The following is a 24,319-nucleotide window of genomic DNA, read 5'->3' as shown; positions in this document are numbered from 1 at the left end:
ACAGCTCTGTATGAGCTTGGGCCCAGCCTGATCTACTGATCTATGTAGAAACACTGTGTCAAAAGTAATGAAAAAAATTTATATAGTGAGACCCTGTCTCCAAGACAACACTTAAAGTGAAAAAGATACCTGATCTTTCTCTCAGAAATATGAACGCTAATAATCCTATTTCAGGACTTTTGAGCATTCTGAGCTGATAAGTAAACAGAACTTGACCAGTTGGCAATGAGCCTCATCTCACAGTTGTCTGTCTATCATTGGAGGCACCTGAGCCTCCTACATCCAACCTACCCAGTTAGGACACTACCACTTACCTTCTCTCATCTTTTGATCTAGTTCATCCAGTGTTGGTTCGATCAATTCCCAACCATCTGGAGGAGCTTTCCGGCTTCTTTTGACTTTGGGCATTTTCCAGCAAGAGTTGTAAAGATCTAGAAGAAAGTCAAGAGCTTTCTGAGTCTTGGACTGCCAGAGGACTTTGGCAGCCATTCCGGATGCACATTCATTTACGGAAAGCAGCAAGAGCAGTTACGTAGCTCCATGAAGGGACGGACTCCTATCCAGACTCCTGAGTTCACATTGCAGCTCTGTTTGCTTTTCACGTCTGTCAAGCCCAGGAAGTGTACTGTATGTTATGTCAGTAAGTCATGTATATGTGTTTTCTGAGCACCTCTAGAAGTTGGCTCCCCACCCCCTATTTCAGAGCCAAGCACATGTATCTCAGTATCCTCCCCAGTCCTTTATCTGGGCACGGGCTGCCCCCCAAAAAGGTTCCCAGCTCTACACAGGGAGGAATGAGAACAGCAAAACAGACCGAGAGTGAAAACACCATGGCCTTGGAATCTGCTGGAAGGTACTCTGTTTCCAACAGTTAGTATTGTTATCTCACCATATAAGAGTGTCTACCGTAGAAATGAGAACCTGGAACTTCAACCATGGGAACTTGAGCTGACTGCCTCAGTTTCCCCAGTCAGTTTTGTTGGATTTTGTGAGCAGCACATCTGATGACATTATCTCAGCAGTTTTTTTTTTTTTTGCTTGGAATCTCATCTGATGGACACTATGGCCAGAACTCTACTGGGCACTCACTTCAGCTGGATGCTTTAAAGCAGCTTCCCCAGTAGATTTCCGCCTATACACTTTGCCGTCTACTTCCTCCCTTCTCTCTAGCTATTTGTTACTTTGGCTTGCATCCAAAACCAAAAGTATGCCCACAGTAGATTATTCTTCAGAAGGACCCAGACAGCTACATAGCCTTTAGATGTGAATGGCTATACACACTTATAGGTTGGAGGCAGAAGAATCAGGGGGTATTCAAGGCTAGCTTTGGATATATGGTGATTTTGAGGCCAATCTAGCAATCTAGCTGTGACAGTATGTCTCAAAAAGAAAAAAAAGAAATTTTCACTTTCTCACCTCTAAAAATAAGTATAATAAGATATACCTTATGGGATCATTATTAAAAATAGATTGCAAGTCAATTACAATTAAAGTCTTTAAGTGAAGAATCTAAGGGTGGCAGTTTTAAAGGTGAAAACATAGATATAAAAAGCACAATACCTTCAAACTCTTTCCTATGAGAATATATAAAAATCCCTCCCTGGTCTTTGCAGTTACAATCCTGTGCTCTTGACCTGATTCACCAATATTCTGTGACTTTGGGAAGATCAAATTTCTTCATTGGTCCTCTGTCTTATCTGTAAAATGAGAGCAGAGAGCAGATTACCCGACCAAACATTATAATAGAAAAATTTCTTTTCCTTTTTTTTTTTTTTTTTTGTGTTGAAGACAGGGATTCACTGTGTAGCCCTGGCTGTCCTGGAATGTAGACCAGGCCTGCCTTAAATTCAGAGATCCACATGCCTCTGCTTCCTGGGATTAAAGGCATGAGCCACCAAGCCTTTAATCACCTAAAAGGCAAAAAGCATCCTTTCAAATTGCATTAAGCTTTCTAGCTGGCAAAGAGAATCCTGTCCACTTATTACTGGTTGTACTTATTATTAAGTACAACCGACTCCTGTCTTCCAAATGTATGCCCTCCCACCCACTGTGTGGTGAGTGAGCTTTACAATCACGCCCCCCCCCCCATACACCTCTCCTTAACAGTCTTACAAATGAATTCAAAACAGTGAGGTGTACTCAGGGTCACACAGCCGAGAACTGGCAGACTTCCCCATCAGTGGTCTTTGTACTGGTTCTCCCAGCACTAAAGTGAAGAGGTGCATGGTCCGAGTCCTTCCTAGGGCGCGCAGCCTCACCACAGAATCACTTTCTCCCGACCCAGGAGAATTCAACCGGGAAGAGTCTCGGGTCAGGAGAATGGTAAAACGAGGTGAACATATTAGAAGCAAAGAGGTGTTGAGCGCTTTACAGAGTTCGGGAGAAGAGGTGAACGAGAGGGATGTTACTGAAGAAACAGTGGGGGAAATTCATAGACCAGCATCTGAGAAACTGGCAGTATTTAGAAAACGGTCCAGGAAGAGAAAACGATGGGGGCGGGGGGGCTGAGAAAGAAAGCGCCTCAAATCCTCCATACCCTGTGCAGAACGATAAAGATACCCATTTATCAGGTACTCTAGCCTCTGCCGCTTACGCGGCTAAGATCTCCTTGGCCGTAACCGTTGCCAAAGAGACAGTACTCGAGAACAGAGGAAAGAAACACTCACCGGAAGACCAAGCATCTACGGCCGCCGCTGCTTTATTGACGACTTCCGCCCCGGTGAGAAACTCTTCAGAATAAGTACCCTCGCGGGACCCCGCCCACCTCGCGCGGAGATTGCGTCATCCTAGGTGTCTAAACACTGCCTTTGTAGAATTTCGGAAGTCCTACGACCCTTTTCTTTTCACTTTCTGTAGGGGTGGCCGGCACAGCTACGCGTCTCCTCGCACCGGGATCCCAGGGAGCCCGGTTGCCAGGCAGCAAGCGGTCGGGCCAGAAAATCAGGCAACTCGCAAGACTTCCCGGCCTCGGTGAGGTCCCCGTTCCTCGCAGCGGCGGCGGCGGCGTGCGGGTAGGCGCTGCCCTGGACGGAAGAAGTCGATCCCAAGGCATTTCCGGTTCCGGTGTCAGTTCGAGGCGCCGCCGCCGCTGCAGCAGCCGGAGCCGAGATGCCCAAAGGAGGTGAGGGAGTGGGCGCGCGTGGTTCGCGTGACTTCGCTAGGGGCGGCCGTGGATGGGCTGCCAGTGTCCCCTCAGTCCGCGGACCTCTAGGAGATCCGCGCCGAAGGAGGCCATCCCCGCCGCCTCACAGCCCAGCGTGGGCCTCGACGCTCAATTGTCCTGCCTGGGAAACAGGATCGCAGTTGTCGAGAGCCTCGCCATCGGGGATTTTAAGAAATTCCCGGGCGTTAGGTCCTCGCCCTCGAGGAAAAGGGGACCCAGGAGTCGGTCCTCGGAGTCTGGCGAGCGTCTGGAATTGTCCTCCCACTTGGCCGGCCTCAGACTGAGTCACCGTGTCCCGCGGTGCGGAGCCTGTCCGCCGCGAGCAAAGTGTGGGTTCTGTGGGGCTCCAACTCGGCCACGCCTGCCTCATAATAAGACCTTGACTTAATGATGTGGATTCTGGCCCACCTTGCTTTTACTCGCTCCTTGCACGGTAGCCATTAAGGATGCGTCTCTGAGCCAGTCGCCTAACTTTCTTTGTGTCTCGGTTTTGTCGTTGCCAAAGGGGGAGACATTTATTATATCTCTACCTCTTGTTCCGTTTCGAGGCGTAAACTGGGGGGTCCCGTACTCAGTCTAGTGTCCCTGCCCAGGCAAGCCCCCAAAAGACAGTAGAATCGGGGGTTCGAATACCAGATATATCACATCCTAATTCTGTAGCCTTAAACAAGACCTGAACTACACGGGTGTGAATTGAGTTTGGGACGATAGAAGAGATCGCACTAAGGACCTGGCTAGCTCTTGGCACCGAACAGATGTTCTGTTAATGTTGGGAGCTCACGTGTTAAGCCAGTTAATTCAGTGAGCCTACAGGAACATCTGCCTGGAACTTTTTCAAGCCTAAATTGCTTCCTGTCAATATGCAGACATTGGGCTTTACAGAGCCAAGTGCGGCTAAACCTAGTTCTCTTCCGATTTATTCTGTGTCTGGAAGAACACTCACTGTCTTTTGTTCCTCGTTCTCATCTGTGAGAGGCAAAGGAACCTTTCCAGCTCCAGAACTCTTGACTCCAAGGTTGCGGATTCCAGTTTCTCTGTCCTAAATATGAAATACTGCCTAATTCATTTAGTCTTTTGATTTGTGAAAAGCCCTGCAGGCAGACAAGGCTTGGGTTAATATGATACAACTATAAACAAATTTTTTTAAGAAAAATTCCCCAAGAGCAAGAGACAAGTTCTTTTTCTTCATACTGTGAACCAAGCTAAGGTCAGTATCCCATAGAGAAGTGTAGGGAATAAGGGCCTATAATGACCCGTTTTGAGTTGTTACCACTATCTGGAATATTAAGAAGGCAAGAAGAGGTGTTTTTAGGGCTTTTTTTTCCCGTTAGTTTGTTTTTGTTGGGGAGGTTTGACACAGGGTATCTCTGTAGCTTTGGAGCCTGTCCTTTGGAGCTCTTTGTAGACCAGATTGAACCCACAGAGATTCACCTGCCTCTGCCTCTGCCTCGTGGGTTGGGATTAAAGGTGTGTGTGCCACCGCCCAGCTGTTTTGAATGGCAAGCTTGGCATCTCACAATAGACCTTTCATGAGCATACCTAGGTACCCTTGGGAACTCAGGTAGTCATTAAAAATGGGTGGTGTAGGCTGTGGCAGCCCAATTACAGCTCTGCAGCTGCTGTCTAGGAAATCAGTGTCTCTGCAGTGTTCTCTAGAGCTTGGAGTGGTTCTGGCTGACTAATTACAGATTCTCTACTCACAGCAAGGGGCTTTGGGAAATCCAGAGAGGTCATGTTGCCCAGGAGCTGCCACCCAGCTGTAAGATGAGCTTTAGCAGGAGCTGGGCTAGTGTTCTCCTAGAGCATCAGAGTACGGAACTTAACCTCTTAGATGAATTGTCACAGATAGTCCAAGTCAGTGTTAAGACTGCTGTTGTTGGATCTGTATTCAACATTAATTTTGCCAGTTTAATTTTTCTTGTGTGAGTGAGGCGTTTTTGTCTGCATGTATGTCAATGCACCATGTGAGTAAGGAGAGGACACTGGAACACACTGGAACTGGAGTTACAGATGATTTTGAGCTGCCATGTAGGTGCTGGGAACCAAACAGGACTGTCTCGCAGCTAGTGCTCCTAACTGCTGAGCCATCTCCAGCCCCAGCCCCATTTGCTAGTTTAGTTTAATTCTGAACACAGAATGAACACAGAATTTCTGCTGGTATATTTTGGTTTTTTTTTTTTTTTTTTTTTTTTTTTTTTTGGAGACAGGGTTTCTCTGTAGCTTTGGAGCCTGTCTTGGCACTCTCTCTGTAGGCCAGGCTGGCCTTAAACTAACTCACAGAGATCTGCCTGCCTCTGGCTCCCAATCATGCAATCACCTGGCTATTTTGGGCTTTTACCCCTGTAAGTATTCTCTTCATATCACCAAGATAAACGTGGAATATTCATTCTTTCTGCTGCTATTGGTGACAGTTCACTTACGGCGCCAGTGGTACCTTATGTTTTTCTACTAAGCAGGGTATTAGAACAGATTAGCAGACATTTTGTGTCTTATCCAATGCCACTCACAATTCCAGTTGCTTTCTTTTTTTAAAAAAAAAAGGTTTATTTAACTTTTTATTTTATGTGCATTGGTGTGAAGGTGTCAGATCCCCTGCAACTGGATCTTTAGACAGTTGTGAGCTGCCATATGGGTGGTAGGAATTGAACCCGGGTCCTCTGGAAAAGCAGTCAGTGCTCTTAACCACTGAGCCATCTCTCCAGCCCCTCCTTTTTTTTTTTTTAATTTGTTTTTTTGAGACAAGGTTTCTCTATGTAACAGCTTTGGCTGCCCCAGAACTCAGTGCAGGGATTAAAGGCATGTGCCACCATGCCCTGCCCTGCTGCTTTTTGAATGGTAACCAGTTTATTTCCATGGCAGCCTTTTTGGGGGAAAAAACCCCCGAGGCTTTAGGAAAGTGTATACTTGCCCAGAGAGCCACACATCTAGGAAATGATAAAGCTAGTACCCAGAGATTTAGGCTTCAGAATTCTTCCTCTTTTGCACTTTGCTTGACAGTAAGTAAGTCTCCTTCCCTGTGGTAGAAAACCAGCAATGGCTTTTGTATTGTACCTTTGTTTTAAGGATCAGATGAGCTGTGACAGAGTGATACTAACGTTAAAAGCTTTGTTATGCCAGAAAAGGCATACATGTTTTATGCTTCTCTACTTGGTCTCTCACTATGTGCCCTGCCTGGCCTGCAACTCCATATGTAGACCAGGCTAGCCTAGAACTGTCTATATCTTCCCTGCCTCTGCCGTCTGGACTGCAAGGACTAAGGATTTTAAGAAAACAGGATTCAGTCAGACTCCTCCTTACTTTCCTCACCTCAGGTCTTGTTAGGAACCTACATCCGGCGATTTGTGCACCTAGTGTCATAAGCTGCTACTTTTGTTTTGTTTTGTTTTGTTTTTTGTTTTTGAGGGGAACACTGTACTTGGTGGGGGTAGGTGAAGTTTCCTTTGTCTCAAGCATACAGCCTCCTGGGGTCAGTGCAAAAATGGCAGCCTTCTCTCTCACCTTCCTGAACTTCTGATCTTTGTGCAGGTAGAAAGGGAGGCCACAAAGGCCGGGTGAGACAGTATACAAGCCCTGAGGAGATCGATGCTCAGCTGCAGGCTGAGAAGCAGAAGGCCAACGTGAGTACATGTCTGATCCAGTGGGCCTGCGTGGTGCCTTGCTTCTGGCTATTGGGGAGGACAGGAGAGGACTGTTCTCCAGGAAAAGTCACCACATGGGGTGGGAAGGGCAGCAGGTGGCAGGTGTGATTGGACCAATAAGCAGTTGCCTTAGTGGCTTCCACTCTTGGTCCTATGTGCCTTCCTTGTAGAGGCTTTCCCTCTACCTGCCACTGTCCATCTACAGCTCTGATTTCCTGGAACCACATAGGGAGGGCTGCCTTCCCACACCCTCAGCATTGCTCTTGACTTTGTCCAGCATCACTGCTACTGTGACTCTTACTAGTGTTGCCTGTCCTCCTCCAGTCCAAGCTGAACTAGTAGTTCTCTTTCCTCTGGGCCCAGGATACCCTGTCCAGTCCACTATTAATTGCATCTCCTGTAATACTGAGTACCTACACCTTGATTAAGGGCCTAAGGGTACAGACAGCCCCCTCTCCTACCCCAACCCTGAGAAAGGGAGGAGCCATATCTAGCTGGGGAATCTGGTAGGGCTTTGTGGAGTTGCTGGCATTTGCATGGGACCTTGGAGAATGTATGGGTAGGTGTTAAGAGAGGATGGACATAAGGTTTTTATTGGGGCTTTTTAAATTTGGTTTTGGGGACAGGATCTCACTATTTGGCCCAGGCTGGCTTTGCACTCTTGGCAATCTTTCTGCCTTATTGCTGTGTGCTGAGATTACAGTTATAAGTCATAATGTGGGCTCTTCCAGGTGATTTGGAGGGGAGTTTTGAGACAGAAGGAGTAGAAGCAGTTAGCCTGTCAATATGTGGTCTTGGGCATTGGATGCTAAAGGGAGTTTGTGGGCAGGCGTGACTGTGGGAACATAAAACCAGGAAAGTCACTTTGGCAGCTGCATGCTGCGGGTACCAACTGAGCAGGCACAGTTTTCAACCCACATCTGGATCTTTCTCACCTTGTGAGATCAGCTGCTCCCTGGACTGACCAAGGTGGCTATGAAGAGAATCGGGGTCTTTTGTGGCTGTATTAGAGGCTTTGCTGGATTAAAGGACTGGTCTCTGGTGGTCCATGATGCTGAGTTACTGGGGTCACAGAGTTAGGACCCTTGTCATAGTTGACCTGAGTCTTCCAAGGATTTAATGTGACGGTCCATAGTGAGGGGGTAGTCATGGGTGTTACATTCTCGGGGGTCTGTTTTGCATTTTTGATTCTGCAGGTTGTCCATTTCTGAAACAGGAAGAAGATGAACAAGAAGAAGGTGGAGATGGGGCTTCAGGTGACCCCAAAAAAGATAAGAAGTCTCTAGATTCAGATGAGAGTGAAGATGAAGATGATGACTACCAGGTGACTGCAGGCCATACCCATTCTATGGGCAGATGAGACACGGTCTCACATGATCTAGCCCGGTTATGATCTCCTGACGATTCTGTCTCCACCTCCTAAAGTGCTTGGTTTATGAGCATGTACTACCATGCCCAGTTTGTTAGGTTTTTAATTGGAGGAGCATACATACATACCATGCTGGCATAGGAAGTCAGAGATTGGCTGTGGAGTCAACTACTCCCCTTCCACTTTGATGTGAGTTCCAGGGATCAAAGTCAGGTTGTCGGGCTTGCAAGGCAAGTTCTTTACCTGCCTAGCTATCTCTGGCCCTCTTGTTTTTGTTTTGTTTTGAGTCAGGGTCTTGTGTATCCTGACTTGGCCTCAAACTTGCTATATAACCTATAATCTATCCTGTCTCTGCTGCCTGTGTGTGAAGTGACATGACATCTACAAATTTTGAGGACACATTGATTACCAAAAGCTCTTGATGTGATTTTTGAGGGGGTGGGGTTCAAGACAGGGTTTGTTTTTTGGAGCCTGTCCTAGAACTCACTCTAGACCAGGCTAGCCTTGAACTCAGAGATCCGTGTGCTGACACCACCCAGCTCAAACGCTCTTGTTTTTGGTTTGGTTTTGGGTTTTTGTTTTGGTGGGGTTTTTTTGTTTGTTTGTTTGGTTGGTTGGTTGGTTGGTTTTGGTGTATTTTTTTGTTTTGTTTTGATTTTTGGTTTTTTTGTTTTTTTTTTTTTTTTGAGACAGGGTTTCTCTGAAACTAGGTCTTGTAGACCTAGTCTTGAACTCACTGAGATCTACCTGCCTTAGCTTCCTGAGTGCTAGGGTTAAAGGTGTGTGCCACAACTGCCTGGCTAAAAGTTCTTGTTCTTAAGGATTCATAATCTAATAGGAACATGTAATGAAAGTAAAGTAAAAATTCAAACTGAGAAATCCTATGAATAGATGTGATAGAGGGTACTTGAACTGGCATTGTGCTAGTAAGGTGGTTTGTGACAAGCCAGGTTAAAACAAGCAAACAAACAACAGATGCTAGGCAGAGCAGTTGACAGACTAGTAAGTAGAAAGGCCCTGGGATGAGAACAAGCTCTGTATGTTTGAAGAGCAGAAACGGGAGCTGTGAGTTAGTGGTCAAGGGCATCTCTATAGTTACATAAGGATATTGGCTTTACTGCATAGGGACTGGGCGGGGGCAACTGTGGATGTCTTGAAAGTAGGAGAGAGGGATATCAAGGTTTTTTTTATGTTTTAAAATTTATGGTGAAGAGGGTTATCATGGGTGTACAAGCATGCCATAGTGTATGTGTGGTCAGACAAACTGCAGAAATCATAGGTCCTTGTCATCAGACATTAAGCTTTGCAGCAACCACCTTTACCCCATTCAACCTATCATGGTGAGGGTTGTTCTCAGGTCAAGCTGTCTTGGATGGCTGCATGTTATAGAAAGAGGTATTCAAATTGAATATAGACACTTGGAATTTCTTCTTGGTCATTTTGAGGAGAAAAACTAGTTTTGATAAAGCTCGTGATTAAGCAAACCTACTGTAAAACTTGTTTCTTGGGCCTCTCCAGATAGGATGGCTTAGCTCCTTAGACATGTGATCCAAAAATCTCCTTCATCCTGGTGTCATATTTCCTACTCAAAGCTAAGATGGGCAGGAATTGCAACACCATGGCTCACCCTGCCCTAGAACCCAGCATGTGGTCATTATAGGGAAAATCAGGCTTAGAATTGCATGGGAAGCTGCTTCTAGAGACAGATTGAAATAGAACAGTACTGCTCTCTGCTCTCTGGGCAACTTACTGAAGCCTGAGCTGCCAGGATGCTGGGGCCTGACACAGGCTGGGCTTTGATTGTATGCACTCATTTTCCTTGCCCCTTCCAGATTGCTGAGGTACACTAAAGTGTTGTTCCCATCCTGATGGGCTCTTGGGAGGTGGTGGGCTGGCCTTCTGAGGCACCCCAAGACCTAACCTCTAATATTCCTGCTCTATCTTAGCAAAAGCGAAAAGGTGTGGAAGGGCTCATTGACATTGAAAACCCCAACCGGGTGGCACAGACAACCAAGAAGGTCACACAACTGGATCTGGATGGGCCAAAGGAGCTTTCAAGGAGAGAACGGTAATGTCTGCTGCGCGGACCTGCAACCTAAGCATACACACTAGGGCCCCAAAGTAGGCACTCTGTGTTCTAGCCACACCTACAGCCTCATTGACTTCCCAAGAGGAGACAACCTCTGGCCTTTTAACAGACTGAAAGCAGCTAGGATTCCAGCCTACCACCTGTGCAAATCCCAGGATGACTAAAGAACATGTTTCCAAACTCCTCAGAGAGGGGGTTTGGTTGTGATTGGGGCTGTGGAGGACTCTGTTTCTATACCCCTCCATTAGTTTCCTTTTTGTGATTGACTCAGAGAAACCCAGCAGGCTGGGCTGTTCTTTCCAGAGCAGAAAGGCTCTAGTGCCCACCAGGGTTCTGCCACTTCATCGAGCAGCCATGGATAGGTTACTTTCCTCTTTGGGCCTCAAATCAAAAACTTGCATCTCTGCCCAACAGAGATGCAGAACTGATGATCATGAAAGCCAGCTGCCAGTACCTGGCCTTCACTGTAGGGGCCCTGCAGAACCTTGAAGCAGCTTGGTTAGTCCTGAATAGCCAAGAGACATTTCAGTCTGGCACATCCCTGTCAGGGTGAACCTGCTGACCCAATTGTGCTGTCTCCACACCTCCATAGTAGGTGTCTTGTCTATTCTCCTGAGTGTAGTATTTCCCCATCGAGCCCTAGCTGGCTGAGTTTCTCATCCATCCCCTTAAAGCAGTCCCCCATGCTTTGCTTCCTATTACTACCCAGCCTTGTGGACTGGGAAGGCCTCCAGAAAGCCCCTCTGCTGCTCCTGCCAGGCAAGGCTCTTTCCTCCTTTGCTATTTGACTCCTCCAAGGTTCCAGTGCAAATGGAGCCCTGTGTTCTCCTGTGTTAGACAGCCCTCCTAGTCAGAACCACAGAGATTGATGGCCTTTCGCACTCTATTTAGACGGTTGATTACTGACCACACCCTTGTCCCATAGAATCCTGCTTTTGTTCTCACACCCCACCTGAGGGGGGTTAACCTGCTTGGGAGGTACACGTAAGCTACTGTAAGACTGCCCTGAAGACAGGTTCTGTCTCTTTCCCATCATTTGTGGCTTGCATTCCCTGCCCTGTACCTTTTTGGTTATGATTATCTTGTCTGAAACACAGTGCACTCCGTTTGAGTTCCACGTTCTCATTTTGGCCACTAAACTCAGGTTTTCAGACATCATCATTGTCCCTTGTGCCAAGGTTCTCACAGGTTTGCCTTCTGGGCCCATTCCCTCTGTTTGTTTGGGGGGTGTCCACAGAGACACTTGGAACCAGAGCGTACCCTCCTTTTCCTTTGTACCTGAGTGCTTACTCCCATGTCTAGCCCAGCTAACTGTGGTGGGAAAACTAGCCCATGACAACATTTTATACAAACAGAGAAGAAATCGAAAAGCAGAAAGCAAAAGAGCGCTACATGAAGATGCATTTGGCTGGGAAGACAGAGCAGGCCAAGGCTGATCTTGCCCGGCTGGCAATCATCCGGAAACAGCGAGAGGAAGCAGCAAGAAAGAAAGAAGAGGAGAGGAAAGGTAGGTCCAGGTCTGTTGTTGGCTCTGGGTGCAGTTACCTGCTTGGTTCTAGGTAGGACGTGGGAGGGGCTAAGGAATGACAGCTGCCTGATCACCATGTGACCCAGTAAAGCCATGCGATCTCTGGGGGAAATAGATACTCTTGCCCACCATCATGGAGTAGATGAGGGTTGGGATCAGTAGAGCATTATCTAACAGTCACTGACTTCAGCAGCAGGCAGCCTTTGAGAGGCAGCTCAGGTCTTTGAAGTTGCCACCATCCTTTCAGGGGCTTGAGATGGTGGAGCTATATAAAAGAAAAAGATGCCAGGCATCATACCTGTGTCCGCTCCTCACCTGGCCATCTAAAGGTTATCTAGGTTCTCACAGGCCTTGGGGTGTCTAGTATAGGGAAACACTTTACTTGAGACCTTCCATGGGAAAGGAGGCAAGGATGGCTATGAGCGCCCTTAGCTCTCTTTCCTATTTACTGAATTATTAGGAAACTGACACCTAGAACTATGAACTCATTGGGGCATCCATCCCTTTCCTATGCTTAGTTATCCTAACTCATTCGGCTTCCCAAACTCTAAGCAAGGAAGAACTTGACATGTAGCTAGGTATTTTTGCTGACTTAAGACATTAGACATACACGAAGGTTAGAATTGCAGGGTTCTGCCAGGGATGCCAGAAGTTCTCACCAGACCATATGTTGGTGGGCCTGAATGGACAGGCAGCTTTTGACAGGGCAGTGACGGCCACTCAAGTGTAACAGGAATCTGGGCCATGCGGCCTTAGCAGAAATCCTCTTCCTCAGGTGGCAGCCTGGATCCTTCTTGGCTCTCTTCCTATCTGTTAGCCAGTTTGCACAAAATGTTTTCTGAGGCCTTGGTCCCAAAGCCCTGTGATTCAGAGGGATGTGGGAGTTGTTTTTGCTGTGTTCTAATCCCCACCCTTCCCTTCCAATCCTTCAGCAAAAGATGACGCAACTTTGTCAGGAAAACGAATGCAGTCACTCTCCCTGAATAAGTAAGCTGGCCTGTGGGAGGAGATGCCGAGGAACTGGGCCGTGCCGCCAGGACCTCTGCCATGTCTCACCCACCCTGTGCCCTGGCGCCGCTGCAGCAGCCCCTCATGGCCAGGAGCCCCCACGGCCTGGGGCCTCCTCTTCATCTTGGCACAGAAATTGTTCAGGGGATGTGGGGGGGTCTGGGGGGAGGGGCAAGCTGCTATCTTTGAGACAGAAAGATGCAGGACAGCATTTCATACATAACCATTTGAATGTTTTTGCTGTTTTTAAGGGGTGCCTGGGAAGTGGGGTAAAGAGATTCCATTTGTCCAGTAGATTGCACGTGGGGGAGGGGGGGAGAATTAGAGTCAGCAGGCAGCTGCTGTGGGAGTTGATGACAACCAGCCCAGATTGTTGTCTGGGTGCTCACTCAGGGGCTGTCAGGAAGCCTGTGCCCCTAAGGGTCCGAGGTTTGTGCCTGGCCAGTTCCGTCCAATGAGGCCTCTCCTCTCTGACCTGTTCTGCCCCCTTTCCATTCACCTGGTCAGGGCTAGTAGCCATTTTTAACTCTACCCATTGATCATTTCAAGAAACCTCTGGTTACTGTGCATCACCCAGACAAGACACGCTCCTTAAATTCAACTTGTATATTTGGCAGATTAAACAACATTATCGTAATCCTTGTATGACAATTTGTCTTCTGGCCTCTGTACCCTAATTTTGCTCATGACAGGTACCAGCAGGGTTCAGGGCACATGCCTACATGGGAAAACAGCCACCAAACAAGGTGCAGGGCCTAGATCTCGGTATCAGAATAGAGTGAGTACTCAACCTACAGCAGACAAGAGAAGTGCTGAGCTTCCCCTGTGGACCTCCAGGTACTGCCTGCCTGTCGATTTCCTAATCCTCTGCTAGAAGGAATCTCTCAAAGGTAATGCCCAGCACTCACCACAGCCTAAGCTACCAACTTGATCCTTAGCATTATGGCCATTGAAGCAGCAGACATGTAACACAGCCAGTGAGTTATTTGTGCATTCAGGACCAGTGAAAGGCTCATGTCCTGTCCCCATCTGAGCAGGATGCTTCACCTGAATGGCATTGTCCTTTGTGCATCCCCAGAGATCAGGGAGCTTCTGTGTGTGTGTGTGTGGGGGGGGTGTCTATGGGTGTGTCAGGGTACAAATAGGGGTGGTGCAGTTGCCAGAGGATCAAGCAACATGATGGCATGGCATTGAGTCCATTCCTAGCGATCTCTACCATACACCCTTGGGCCTAAGTCTGATTAATAGCCTCTAGAGGGGAAGTCTCTCTCAGGGCCAAAGAAGGTGGTAGCTATTTAGCAGAGTGTGGTTGAGGGTTGGTGGAGCCCTTTGCCCATCTGAAGGAGAACCATGAATGGCCTTTAGCATAGAATCTGACTGTCTTGCAAACTCTTGAGACCCGGGTTGAATCAAGAGCTCGTATGGCTTGGGGCTGTTAGGGTAATAATGTCTTACAGAATGATGGTTTTTCCCCATTAGGAAATCCTTGATGGAATTTGCCAGCTCAGATGCTGGTAACCCAAAGCATGTGACAAAAGGTCTCAGGCTAAAATAGAAATAGGAGACTGTATAAAAAACCAATGAACATCTGCCAAAAATCAGCTGCCTACATTATAAAAGATTTCCATTATGATCCGGAGTAATGTGTACGTTTGTTAGAATCTGACCTGAAGCGCAGTTAGGAGAGAAGGCCAGTATTTTTTCCAGCAGCCAACACCCATACAGCTTTTTTGAGACACAGGCCTGTCCACAGTTGGTGTGTTTATTACCCCATATTCTGAAGCGATTCATGACCAGCATTATGCTTAGGGGCTTTTTTCTTTTTTTAAGCAACAGGTAAAAGCATTTCTTTAACATGTTCCTTAAATAGGTAGGAAAGTTCCTACCTGTCTTCTCCCTTCTTGGGGAGCAGCCCCATACTGGCACCCTAGAAGCATTCAGCAAAGCAACCCTTAGCCTCCCCAGCCCCTTTCCTTCTTTCCCAGCAGCTGGGTTGAGGGTGGCACTCCACCGCTCATTTGATCTTCAGGTCCTTCAAGGCTGACTCCAAGCTCTGCAAGTAGAGAATGAACAGGATGGTTCTCCACTGTCCTGCAGACGCCCCACACCCATCTCAGCCCCAGCACAAAAGAGGGCAGAGTCCTAATCCCAACAGAAGGGCATGCAACCACATAGGTCAGAAAATGATTCCCCGTCCCAGGCCCGGGGGCAGCTGCCAAGGAGAAAAGAGGGAAGGGGTGCAGGGGCAGCTTTACCTTCACATCCCAGATGCTCATGCCACCATCCATGCCTGTGGTGCAGAACTGCGAGCACTTGGCCTTGCCTCCACTGAGCACTGAGATTTGACTGTAGGAATATTGGGTTTAGAGGCTTGGCTTGCTGGCCACAAGTGCCCAGACCTATTCCCATGAAAACTACAAAGAACAAGAACCTTGAGACCTAGACAAGGTCAAGCCCGAGTGTAAAAAGAATGCAGAGTCCCTGATACCTAGTATGCTACAGGGTAGACCCCTGTGGCTCTGGGGTTTTGGAGGATCTCTCACACTTGGAAGGAATCTAGGAAGGGACCCACTCCCAGGAAGCCCACCAGTCACTGCAACATCCTAGAGGCCCCATCATGCCTAGGCAAGTCCTGCCAGGCACACAAGTAAAGCTAGGCTGGCTGCTAAGAGAGTTCCTACTATGTGAGTGTAGCCTGCTTCTACCTAGTACCTCCTCCAGCATTGTGCTGTTCCAGCCCCACCTCCCTCTGGCTCCCACCCCAGCCTAGCGTTCTCCAGTGTCTGCAGAAGCACCTGACACTGTTCTTGTGCAGTGAGTCTAGGCCAGCGCCCGTGGCTGCACCACCCTCAGAGCTGGCCTTCTTGTCCAGGTTCTGGAAGCGTTCACGGGCTGTCAGGCCACGCTGGGAGCTCTGCTTGGGCACGTCCAGCCGACCACCAAAGCTCAATGTCCCCGCAGCACTGTCATAGGTAAACAGCACAGGAAAGCAGTCGTGGCCCTGAGAACGGACAGGAGTACTATTGAAGCATCATTTGAGGTAGGGACTTTTAAAACAGGGAAACTGAGGTTTGAGGTGGAACATGACCATGAGGGCATCTGGCTACCAGGAGACCAATGCCCCAGCTGGAAGATAGACCAAGACCCAGAGAGAGGGACCTCAGCCTCAGATGTATCAAGTAGGCATAGTTAAAAAGGCTGCCCTTCCTCCACTATGCAAGGCATGTCTGGGGCCCTTTCATTGGGTGACCCTCCAGGTAGAAAGCAAACTTGGCAACCTCCATATTAATAGTGGGCAGAAGGGACAGTAGGTTTCGGGACACTTAGTGATTCTTAGTTCATTCCCGCGGGCCTGCTTCTAATTTGGTGTATGGGTGCACGTTGAGGTCAGAAGACAACCTGTGAGAGTTGGTTTTCTCCTTTTACTATGTGGGATCCAGGACTTGAACTTGGAGTCATCAGAGTGGGCAGCAAGTGCTTTCACTCCCAGAGCAATCCCATAGGCCACATACCTTTCCAGTTAGGTATGACCCTGTCATTTGCACTGGTCATTGTAAGCAAAGATGTTAGGGCACGATTCTAGGACTCTTCTACACTCAAGACAGCTGGGGAAGCATTGGAAATGAAGTCTTCAGGGTCAGAGTCGCCACCCCCCCCCCTTTTCCCCAACATCCACACTGGATAGATGTGCCAGCAAGAACGTGCAATCCCAGTTACTCAGGAGGCTGGCTTGGGTTACAGAACTAAAGGCAAGCCTAGAGAACTCAGAGGGAAAAGGGAAGGCTAGCTTAGGTAACATAGTGAGACCCTATACCCTTTTGTCATGCCACACAGAGCTGGAAAATTTTGTTAGTACAGCATAACCCAGACGGTTATACATAATATACAGATGCAGGAGGGAGGGAAGGTTGAGTGAAAAGGGACTACTTACTGGCCTCTGCCCTTGTATCCCCAAAGGCCACTTACCGCTGCCACTAGACTATTTTCTGTGATGAAGGTGATGGCCAGGAGTGGCAAGGTTTCCGAGGCCAGGGTTGCAACACTGAAAGAGAAATGGGTCAGCCATGCTGTCCCTTTCACTCCTGCTCTGGACTTCATTTACCACTGTCCTCCCCACCTCTGTTCCCATACTCACGCCATCTTCTTGTCAGCGTCTGCCAGACACACAGTGCTGTCATGGCTGACCCAAGCCACACGGCTCCCATTGGCCGAGAAGCAGACGCCATGCACCCAGCCACAACTGCTGCTCGACTCAAACATCAGCTCCCCAAAGGGCATCTTAGAGCCCCATGGTGTCGGGGCTGGCCGCTCCTCTACCTCCTTGATATAGGCAGAGAAGATCCTGTTGGGGAAAACAAAGGGGCCTGAGAAGGGGATCCTCCCCCAAGTCTGTGGGTCCCAGACCTGACTCTGCAGGACTGCTGTATTCAGGCTTGAGCCTCTGCCTTCTATATACCAAGATGGGGCCAGGTTGGGAGGCCTAGTTCAGAGTCCTGTGACCTCCCAGCACCCATGGAACCCTAACATGAAAGGTGACTGTTCATAACTGCTACAGATGGCTCTAGGAGGTGTCCCAGTCCCTGCCAGGCTAGACTGTGGCTACAACAGCTCCTGTGCTCCAATACTGCCCTCCTCTTGGCCCCACAACACCATTCCCACACATACTAAACTCTTCTTGATCCACCTGTTTAACACCCTTAATAGAAGACCATAAGTTTGAGGACAGCCTGAGCTATAACCGCAAGGCACCAGTTCATGAAAACAAAAACGGGTGGGGCCAACAGACCAGCTCCCTAGCTATCAACCTAAAGCCTCATGGGAAGCTACAATCTCTGGGCCCTGGATCAGGAAACTATAGGCCTATAGTTTCCCAGGTGAGAATTCAGAGATTTGGGAGGAATTTGGGTTCAGTGACCAAGAGAGTTTATAGGGCCGTAAGTAACCAGGTTATCAGTCATTTGTACCTTAGTAGGAATTTTACACTAAACACCATTCTCCTTTAGTAGAAATCAGGACAGCTGTATGAGGGCGAGGAGGACTTGTGGGGACCCTGCTGACATTCAAGAGACAGCAAGGGACAAGTTTTGCTAAGACTCTATCCTGGGGTGCTAGCAGGCCATGGGGGTGAAAATCCTGTCTGATGCCTCGGGGTTCCCCAGGGGGCCTGGCTGGTAGCACAGGAGTTGGTCTAGGAGGAGGCGCTTGAGGTTCTTCATCCTTCAGTCCCTACTATTGCTCGGCTAGGGTTCCATCTCAGGTGGATGTCCAGCTTACCTGCATTTGAAGTCACAGGAGCCGGCAGCCAGGAGCACGTTGTTGGGGTGCCAGTCAAGGCTGAGGACGGTGGAGCGGATGGGTTTTTTGATGTGCTTGCACACCCACCTACACACATGGGTGAGAAAGGCAAGCAGGTGGGTGACATGGACAGCAGTGTCCCGGGGGCACTACTGCATCAACACTTGAGTGCCTACTCCAGGCAGTGATGTACTGGGTTCCTTTTGAGGTGAGAACTTGCTACCACCAACTGCAGATCGCATGGTTCTGTGGCTAGGGTGGGATTTGAATTCTGGTTTTCCAGACTCAAAGCTGTCCTTGTCCTCCAACACTGGCTGGGACAGGCATCTGGTGCACACAAATACTAGAGAATTGAATTCAAGGGTAGCCTTAGCTAGCAAGATGCTGTCTCCACCAAAACTAGGGCTTGCAATGTAGTTCGGTGGCAGAGTTTTATCTCGCATGCAGGAGACCCTAGGTTTTAATTCCCTACGGCTGGAGATGTAGTTCAAATGGTGGAGTGTTTGTCCAGCATTCATGGAGTCTTCCATTCCATTCCTGTCCCTGCATAAATCAGGCATGGTGATGCATGCCTGTCATCCCAGGACTAGGGAGGCAGAGGCAGGAGGACCACAAGTTCAGGGTCACCATGCTCTACACTGAACTTGAAACCATCCTGGGCTTGGTGTTTGTGAGTGGCCCTTGAAGTATGGCACACCTGAAAGTGGGTGGCAGTGTGTGCAAAGGGCTTGGAGTGTCCCCCGAAGTAGCACTGGTGTGCTCTGTGTCAAGTCAGAGCTGTGGGACCACAGTAAAAGACCATCTGCCTCCCCAGTGAGACTCAGGACAGATTTCCCTGGAGTCATGGGAGCAAGAGTCTTCGCGTTTCATTGCTGCATTCTGGGGCCATTTTGACCTTGCACCCCTACCCCACCCTGGACTCTCCCACCCCCAGCCTCCTCTGGCCCCGACAAAGCACCCACCAGTCATTCTCCTGCTCAAAGTAACAGATGGAGATGACACGGGAGCCACTGCCCACCGCGAACTTGTTCTCATTGGGGGCCCAGCGCACACAGCGGGCAGCTCGGTTGATCCGCAGGATGACCAGTGTGGGTTTCCATGTGCGGCCCTTCAGTGTCCACACATAGGCATTGCGGTCTGTGCCACAGGTCACAATGCGGTTACTCTCAGGGGCCCAGTCGATACCTGCAGGACAGGGTCAGAGGACACAAGCTAAAGCCACCCAAGCTACAGTGGCCATGCCTAGCCGTATAACTATGGTGCCTAGTGCTTTGCTCCAACTAACGAGTGTGCTACTACCAAGACATGCCTCTAGCCCCCTGCCCCTGACCGGGGAATTCTATGCAAGTGCTGGACTGCTGAGCCACATCTCCACTCACTAGCATCCCCCTCCCCTAACACACTCTAGGGGTGACTACTGAAGCTTATTAGGGGACTACCAATTTCCACAAAATAATCCCAAACATTCTGGAGATAAAGCCAAGAGATAGGTCCTAGTAATGCTGAGCTGCTGGATCTAGCCCCTTGGGAAGTCTACAATCTTTTTACCACTGAAGACAATTTGACTTTTTGTTTGTTTGGTTTTGGTTTTTCGAGACAGGGTTTCTCTGTAGCTTAGGAGCCTGTCCTAGAACTCCCTCTGTAGCCCAGGCTTGGCCTTGAACTCAGAGATCCGCCAGCCTCTCAAGTGCTGGGATTAAAGACGTGCGCCACCATCGCCTGGCACCAATTTGACTTTTAATTTTAAAAATGTATTTGTGTTTGTATATGGTAGTCTGTGGAGGTCAGAGGACAGCGTGCAGGAACTGGTTCTCTTCCTTGTGAGGTCTGGGGATGGAACTCAAGTAAGTCCCTTTATCAGCTGAGCCGTCTTTATGGTCCCTAAGTCAGTTTGAAGAGGGTTGTTTTCTCTGCAACCCAGACTACTCCCACTAATAGAGCGAGTGAGTAGTCAGCTCTGCCTGGACCTGCTCTGTCCCTTTGCCTCCTCAAGAGGGGGGTCCTCACCCACCTGTCACCTGCCCGTTGTGCTCCTTAAGCTCGTGAACCTTGTTCCACTTGGCACCACTCTTCTCATAGATGTGTACCTCATGGTTGTTGGGGCAGATGGCGATCTCTGTAGGAGACAGGCATGACTTTAGGGAGGCAGTGGCATGGGTGCCCACCCTTCCTACCTCATGTCCTGCTGGGCCACCCCATGCCTGGACCCATCTCCTGAATTTCCCCACAGCAATTTCAGGACCCTGGAGCTGCTCATCCATCATCCCACAGCCGTGCATGTGTGTACGGCTGGGTGTGCACAGTACGTGAGTGGAGGTCAGAGGGCAACTGAGAGCACTCCAGTATGTGGGTCCTGGAGAGCAAACTGATCGGGCTTGGCAAGCAATGCGGAGCCATCCCACTGGCCCATTTTGTTGCTTGGAGAAAGGTATCACTATGTAGCTCAGCCTGGCCTCAAACTTACAACCCCCCTGCCTCAGCCTCTTAAGTTTTGGGATGACAGGTGTGTACCACCACACCCTGTCCTTTGTGCTGTTCATCCTAATTCTTTCCACTACCCTCCAGACTGTCCCAGGAGACCCAGGCTGTTAAACCACTGTCCACCCAATATGCCAACATCTCCCTTTCTACCTGCCTGCCCCCACCCCCCCAGCTTGCTCTTCAGTTCTTGACCCCATTCCAGGAGCAAGCACTTGCCTTAAGCACGGAGGCCCAAGGTGTGGATTCTGACTGCACCCCACCTCTCAAAGCTGTTTCACTATTCTGTCACCCCATTGTCCCCAGCTCGTCCCAACTAATCCCAGTTCAAGAGGCCACCCTTGCAAAAGTGAGCACTCACGTGTACGGTCCTTGTTCCAGGCATGGCAGCTGATGGGCTCCACCAGGAAGCTGTGGTAGGCCATAGTCACTTGTCTCCTGGACCCAGGGAGGGGACAGAATATGCGTCAGCTGTGCCCTGTCTTGGTAGAGAAGCAGCTTGGGTCACCCTAGTCTCCTGACTGGCGAAGCATACTACACCCTCTCCTTGAGCCCCAATGTTCCTCATCCCAAAAAAGCAGGTGTCACAAATGTCCTGGGCTCTAGAGAACAAAAGATGGGTTTGGAACAGAGCTTGGAATTGAAGGCAATGACTATGTGAGTGGGGCCTGGGACCCTGAACCACACATGCTTGTCATCAATCACCTTAGTTTCTTCATAGAACACACGCACATCATAAAAATTAAAGAGCCCCATATTCCACTTCAAACAGAGCCTAGCTCCCTTCCCAAGCCTTGCACAAAGCAGGCCAGGCAGATAAAACAGATGACATTCTAGGGCTTCCCCACCCTCATCCCCACTCGGGTTCAGAGGTCTCTGAGGCTAGCCTCCAGGCTCCCCACCAGCCCTGCCTGGCCTCCCCCTGAGCACTCACCATGCTTCTCAGACATCCTGCTAGACGTGCCACTCCTATCCACGTTTTCATGCCTCAGAGCTGCTCTGTTGTCCCCTCCGTTCTCTCTCCACTAAGATACCCATCCCAACATACCCAGAAGTCACTCCCCCCAGCCCCTGTTCTGCCCATCCCGCAGTCATCTCCCCAGAGTCAGGAGGGATCCAGAGTGGACGGGCATCAAGGCCCTGTTTGCCAGCCGTGTGACCCAGAGCATGCTACCTGCTGTCTCTGAACCTCATTTCCTCATCAGCATAAGACAACAGTAACCCTACCCACCCCGCCCGCACCCCTCTGCGGCCTGACAGCACGTGCCTGTAACTCCAGCTACGGTAAGAGTAAGTCAGGGTGGTCATGAGTTCAAGGCCACCCTGGGCTACCCAGAACTTGTCTCAGAAAACAAACAGGGCTGGGAATGTAGCTCAGTTGGCAGAGTGCTGGCCTAGCATTCATGAGGACCACATAAACTGGGTGTGGTGACAAGAGGCAGAGGCAGGGGAATAATCGCAAATTCAAAGCCCTCAGCATAGTGAATCCCAGGCTAGTCTGGACTACAAGAGATGCTGTCTAATACCAACAAAAGATGCAGCACAGAGGGGGGTGCTCAGGAAGGGGTCCATCAGTCTAGATGGATGTATTCAGTGGGTAAAGGCACTTGCCACCAAATCTGACGACCAGAGTTCAATCCCTGGGACCTACATGATGGAACGGGAGAACCAAATTCCTCAGGTTGTTCTGTAACCTCCACATGCATGCCTGGCACAAGCATGAACACACAATCTAGTAAGTAGATAGTTGTTTTTTTTTTTAAGGTATGTTGAAGCCAGGCGACAAACCATGCTTTTGTTCCAAGATATGCATGATTCCCAGCCTCAATTTATTCACTAAGACACACCTTCTCTGACCCTACAAGCTAACCCTCAGCCACATGGACATGCTCCTGCCTCGGCCCTCTTCACTAGCTGTTCGCTCAGCCTGTAATACTCTTCACTCAGACACCTACACACACACACGGCTTGTGCCTACTCCCTTTGTCAGTTCATCTGGGCTCAGCTGCATCATGAACCTTCCAAGGTGTACTCCTTGATAAGCCCTGCCCATGGCCTGCTTAGCTGGTGAAAACCTCTTGTTTCCAGACACAACAAGAACATTCTAGACAGTTCCTGGGGTGGCATAGGACACATCTGCCAGCAGAAACCAGGACTCTATCTGGCTCCCCATGCCCAGAATGGGGACTCAGTGAACTCTCAGAAAACCTGTGTTCAGCGAGTGTTGTGTTGCACACATGGCCCGGGCTAGACGGAAGAACTCAAAGCCTTGCACATGGGCCAGGTGTCATCTGTAGATGCCATCCATCTTGCTTTTCAGAGACAGGAAATCGCCTGTCTGTCTCCTCAAAACTGGCATCACATATGTGCGTCATTTCTTTCTTTTTTTTTTTTTTTTTTTGAGACAGTGTTCCTTTTATAGCCCTGGTTGTCCGGGAACTCACTCTGTAGAGCAGGCTGGCCTCGAACTCAGAGATCAGTCTACCTCTGCCTCCCCAGTGCTGGAATTAAAGGCGTGCGCCACCATACACCCTGCTGGGTTTTTTTTTTGTTGTTGTTGTTTTTAATTATGTGAAGTGGAAGGATGGAAGTGCAAAGCCCAAAATGGCCAGGAGAGGGCGTCTGATTACCTGGAACTGGAATTACAGTTCTCTGTGAGCCGTCCTGAACCTGGTTTATCACTGATGAGCCATCTCCAACACCACACCCAGCTTTTTCACAGAAGTTCTGGAGCTCAAACTATGGTCCTCAGGCTTGCAAGGCACACTTAGCATACATACCTATTCTTTTTATAGATCAATCACACGGCCCCTGCTACTGCAGCCTCCCCTACCTTCCTGATATCTGAGGCACTAGGATAAGGGAGGAACTGGGAACCTTGAAGCCTTCACCTCAGCCTGCAGGCTAGAAGGGGATTTCCCCAAACACTTCTGGGTGGATGTTCCAGCCAGGGACACCTGACACCCGGAGAACAAAGACAAGACTCAGCAGCGGAAAGGAGAGTATAGCATAGAATCAAAAGCTCACTGGGGGTATTGAATCTGGTGGTTTTTTTTTATTTTTCTTTCTTCCACCCCCTCCCCTCAAAACAGGGTTTCTTTGTATAGCCCTGGCTGTCCTGGAACTTGTTCAGTAGACCAGACCAGGCTGGCCTCGAACTCAGAGATCCACCTGCCTCTGCCTTCTGAGTGCTGGGATTAAAAGTGTGCACCGCCACCACTCAGCTTAATTTTTCTTTTAGGCTGGGTCTCACTGTGTAGTTCTGGCAAACTTGAAACTTACTACATAGACTAGGCTTGCCTCAAACTCAGAGATCTGCCCACCTTCCACTCACCTGCCCCATGTGCTGGGATCAAAGGCGTGCACCACCATGACCAGCATGATATGTTTAAATAACAAATATTAAGAAACATATGGGGGGCTGGAGAGATGGCTCAGCGGTTAAGATCATTGCCTGCTTTTCCAAAGGTCCTGAGTTCAATTCCCAGCAACCACATGGTGGCTCACAACCATCTGTAATGAGGTCTGGTGCCTTCTTCTGGCCTGCAGGCAGAGTACTGAGAATACTGTATATATACATAATAAATAAATAAATATTTTGAAAAAGAAACATATGAGTGGAGGGCAGAACTATCACAAGGAGATAAAGATTCTATTCACATTTAAACAAGTAGAAATGGTATGCTGAGTGTCTCCTGTCAAAAGAGGCCATCTTATTTATCTCCTGAGTACATCTGCTACCCATCAAAAA

The 24,319-nt window shown here is 49.0% G+C and overlaps 3 protein-coding genes across 6 annotated transcripts in view; 1 reads left to right on the top strand and 2 right to left on the bottom strand.

Moving 5' to 3' along the window:
* LOC126489820 (protein BUD31 homolog) overlaps nt 1-2,833 on the bottom strand; it is an 11,644-nt gene extending 8,811 nt beyond the window's left edge. The window contains exons 1-3 of the mRNA XM_050124384.1: nt 2,667-2,833; nt 1,561-1,697; nt 315-431 (exon numbers count right to left, since the gene is read on the bottom strand). Coding sequence (XP_049980341.1) covers nt 315-408 — 94 coding nt within the window. The 5' untranslated portion in view covers nt 409-431; nt 1,561-1,697; nt 2,667-2,833. The remainder of the gene's footprint in view (nt 1-314; nt 432-1,560; nt 1,698-2,666) is intronic.
* A 149-nt stretch (nt 2,834-2,982) lies between these two features.
* On the top strand, nt 2,983-13,432 carry Pdap1 (PDGFA associated protein 1). Its single transcript, XM_050124383.1, has 6 exons — nt 2,983-3,121; nt 6,689-6,780; nt 8,018-8,125; nt 10,117-10,238; nt 11,615-11,766; nt 12,720-13,432. Exons 1-6 carry the CDS (start codon nt 3,109-3,111, stop codon nt 12,776-12,778), a joined length of 546 nt encoding a protein of 181 aa, XP_049980340.1. The 5' UTR covers nt 2,983-3,108; the 3' UTR covers nt 12,779-13,432.
* A 1,109-nt stretch (nt 13,433-14,541) lies between these two features.
* Arpc1b (actin related protein 2/3 complex subunit 1B) overlaps nt 14,542-24,319 on the bottom strand; it is a 14,233-nt gene continuing 4,455 nt past the window's right edge. For 2 of the 4 annotated variants that reach the window (XM_050124379.1, XM_050124380.1), the window contains exons 2-10: nt 20,930-21,006; nt 20,102-20,206; nt 19,053-19,275; nt 18,070-18,177; nt 16,931-17,137; nt 16,762-16,837; nt 15,591-15,796; nt 15,051-15,209; nt 14,542-14,848 (exon numbers count right to left, since the gene is read on the bottom strand). In XM_050124379.1, the coding sequence (XP_049980336.1) occupies nt 15,068-15,209; nt 15,591-15,796; nt 16,762-16,837; nt 16,931-17,137; nt 18,070-18,177; nt 19,053-19,275; nt 20,102-20,206; nt 20,930-20,993 (1,131 nt within the window). In that variant the 5' untranslated portion in view covers nt 20,994-21,006 and the 3' untranslated portion in view covers nt 14,542-14,848; nt 15,051-15,067. Of the gene's footprint in view, nt 14,849-15,050; nt 15,210-15,590; nt 15,797-16,761; nt 16,838-16,930; nt 17,138-18,069; nt 18,178-19,052; nt 19,276-20,101; nt 20,207-20,929; nt 21,051-24,319 lie in introns of all 4 variants that reach the window. The other 2 variants (XM_050124378.1, XM_050124381.1) reach the window with 2 other exon arrangements.

Source organism: Alexandromys fortis, unplaced genomic scaffold, assembly GCF_014885135.2.
Source record: "Alexandromys fortis isolate MF-2015 unplaced genomic scaffold, M_Fortis_MF-2015_v1.1 scaffold_227, whole genome shotgun sequence".
NCBI lineage: Eukaryota > Metazoa > Chordata > Mammalia > Rodentia > Cricetidae > Alexandromys > Alexandromys fortis.
The sequence above is the reverse complement of the archived record's forward strand: the minus strand, read 5'-3'. Positions and strand labels throughout refer to the sequence as shown.

Bases quoted from the DNA above. Each gene is read 5' to 3' on its own strand.
- Pdap1 (XM_050124383.1), top strand. The intron at 6,781-8,017 runs GTGAGTACATGT...TTTCTGAAACAG, and splicing joins CTGAGAAGCAGAAGGCCAAC to GAAGAAGATGAACAAGAAGA. The intron at 10,239-11,614 runs GTAATGTCTGCT...TTATACAAACAG, and splicing joins GAGCTTTCAAGGAGAGAACG to AGAAGAAATCGAAAAGCAGA.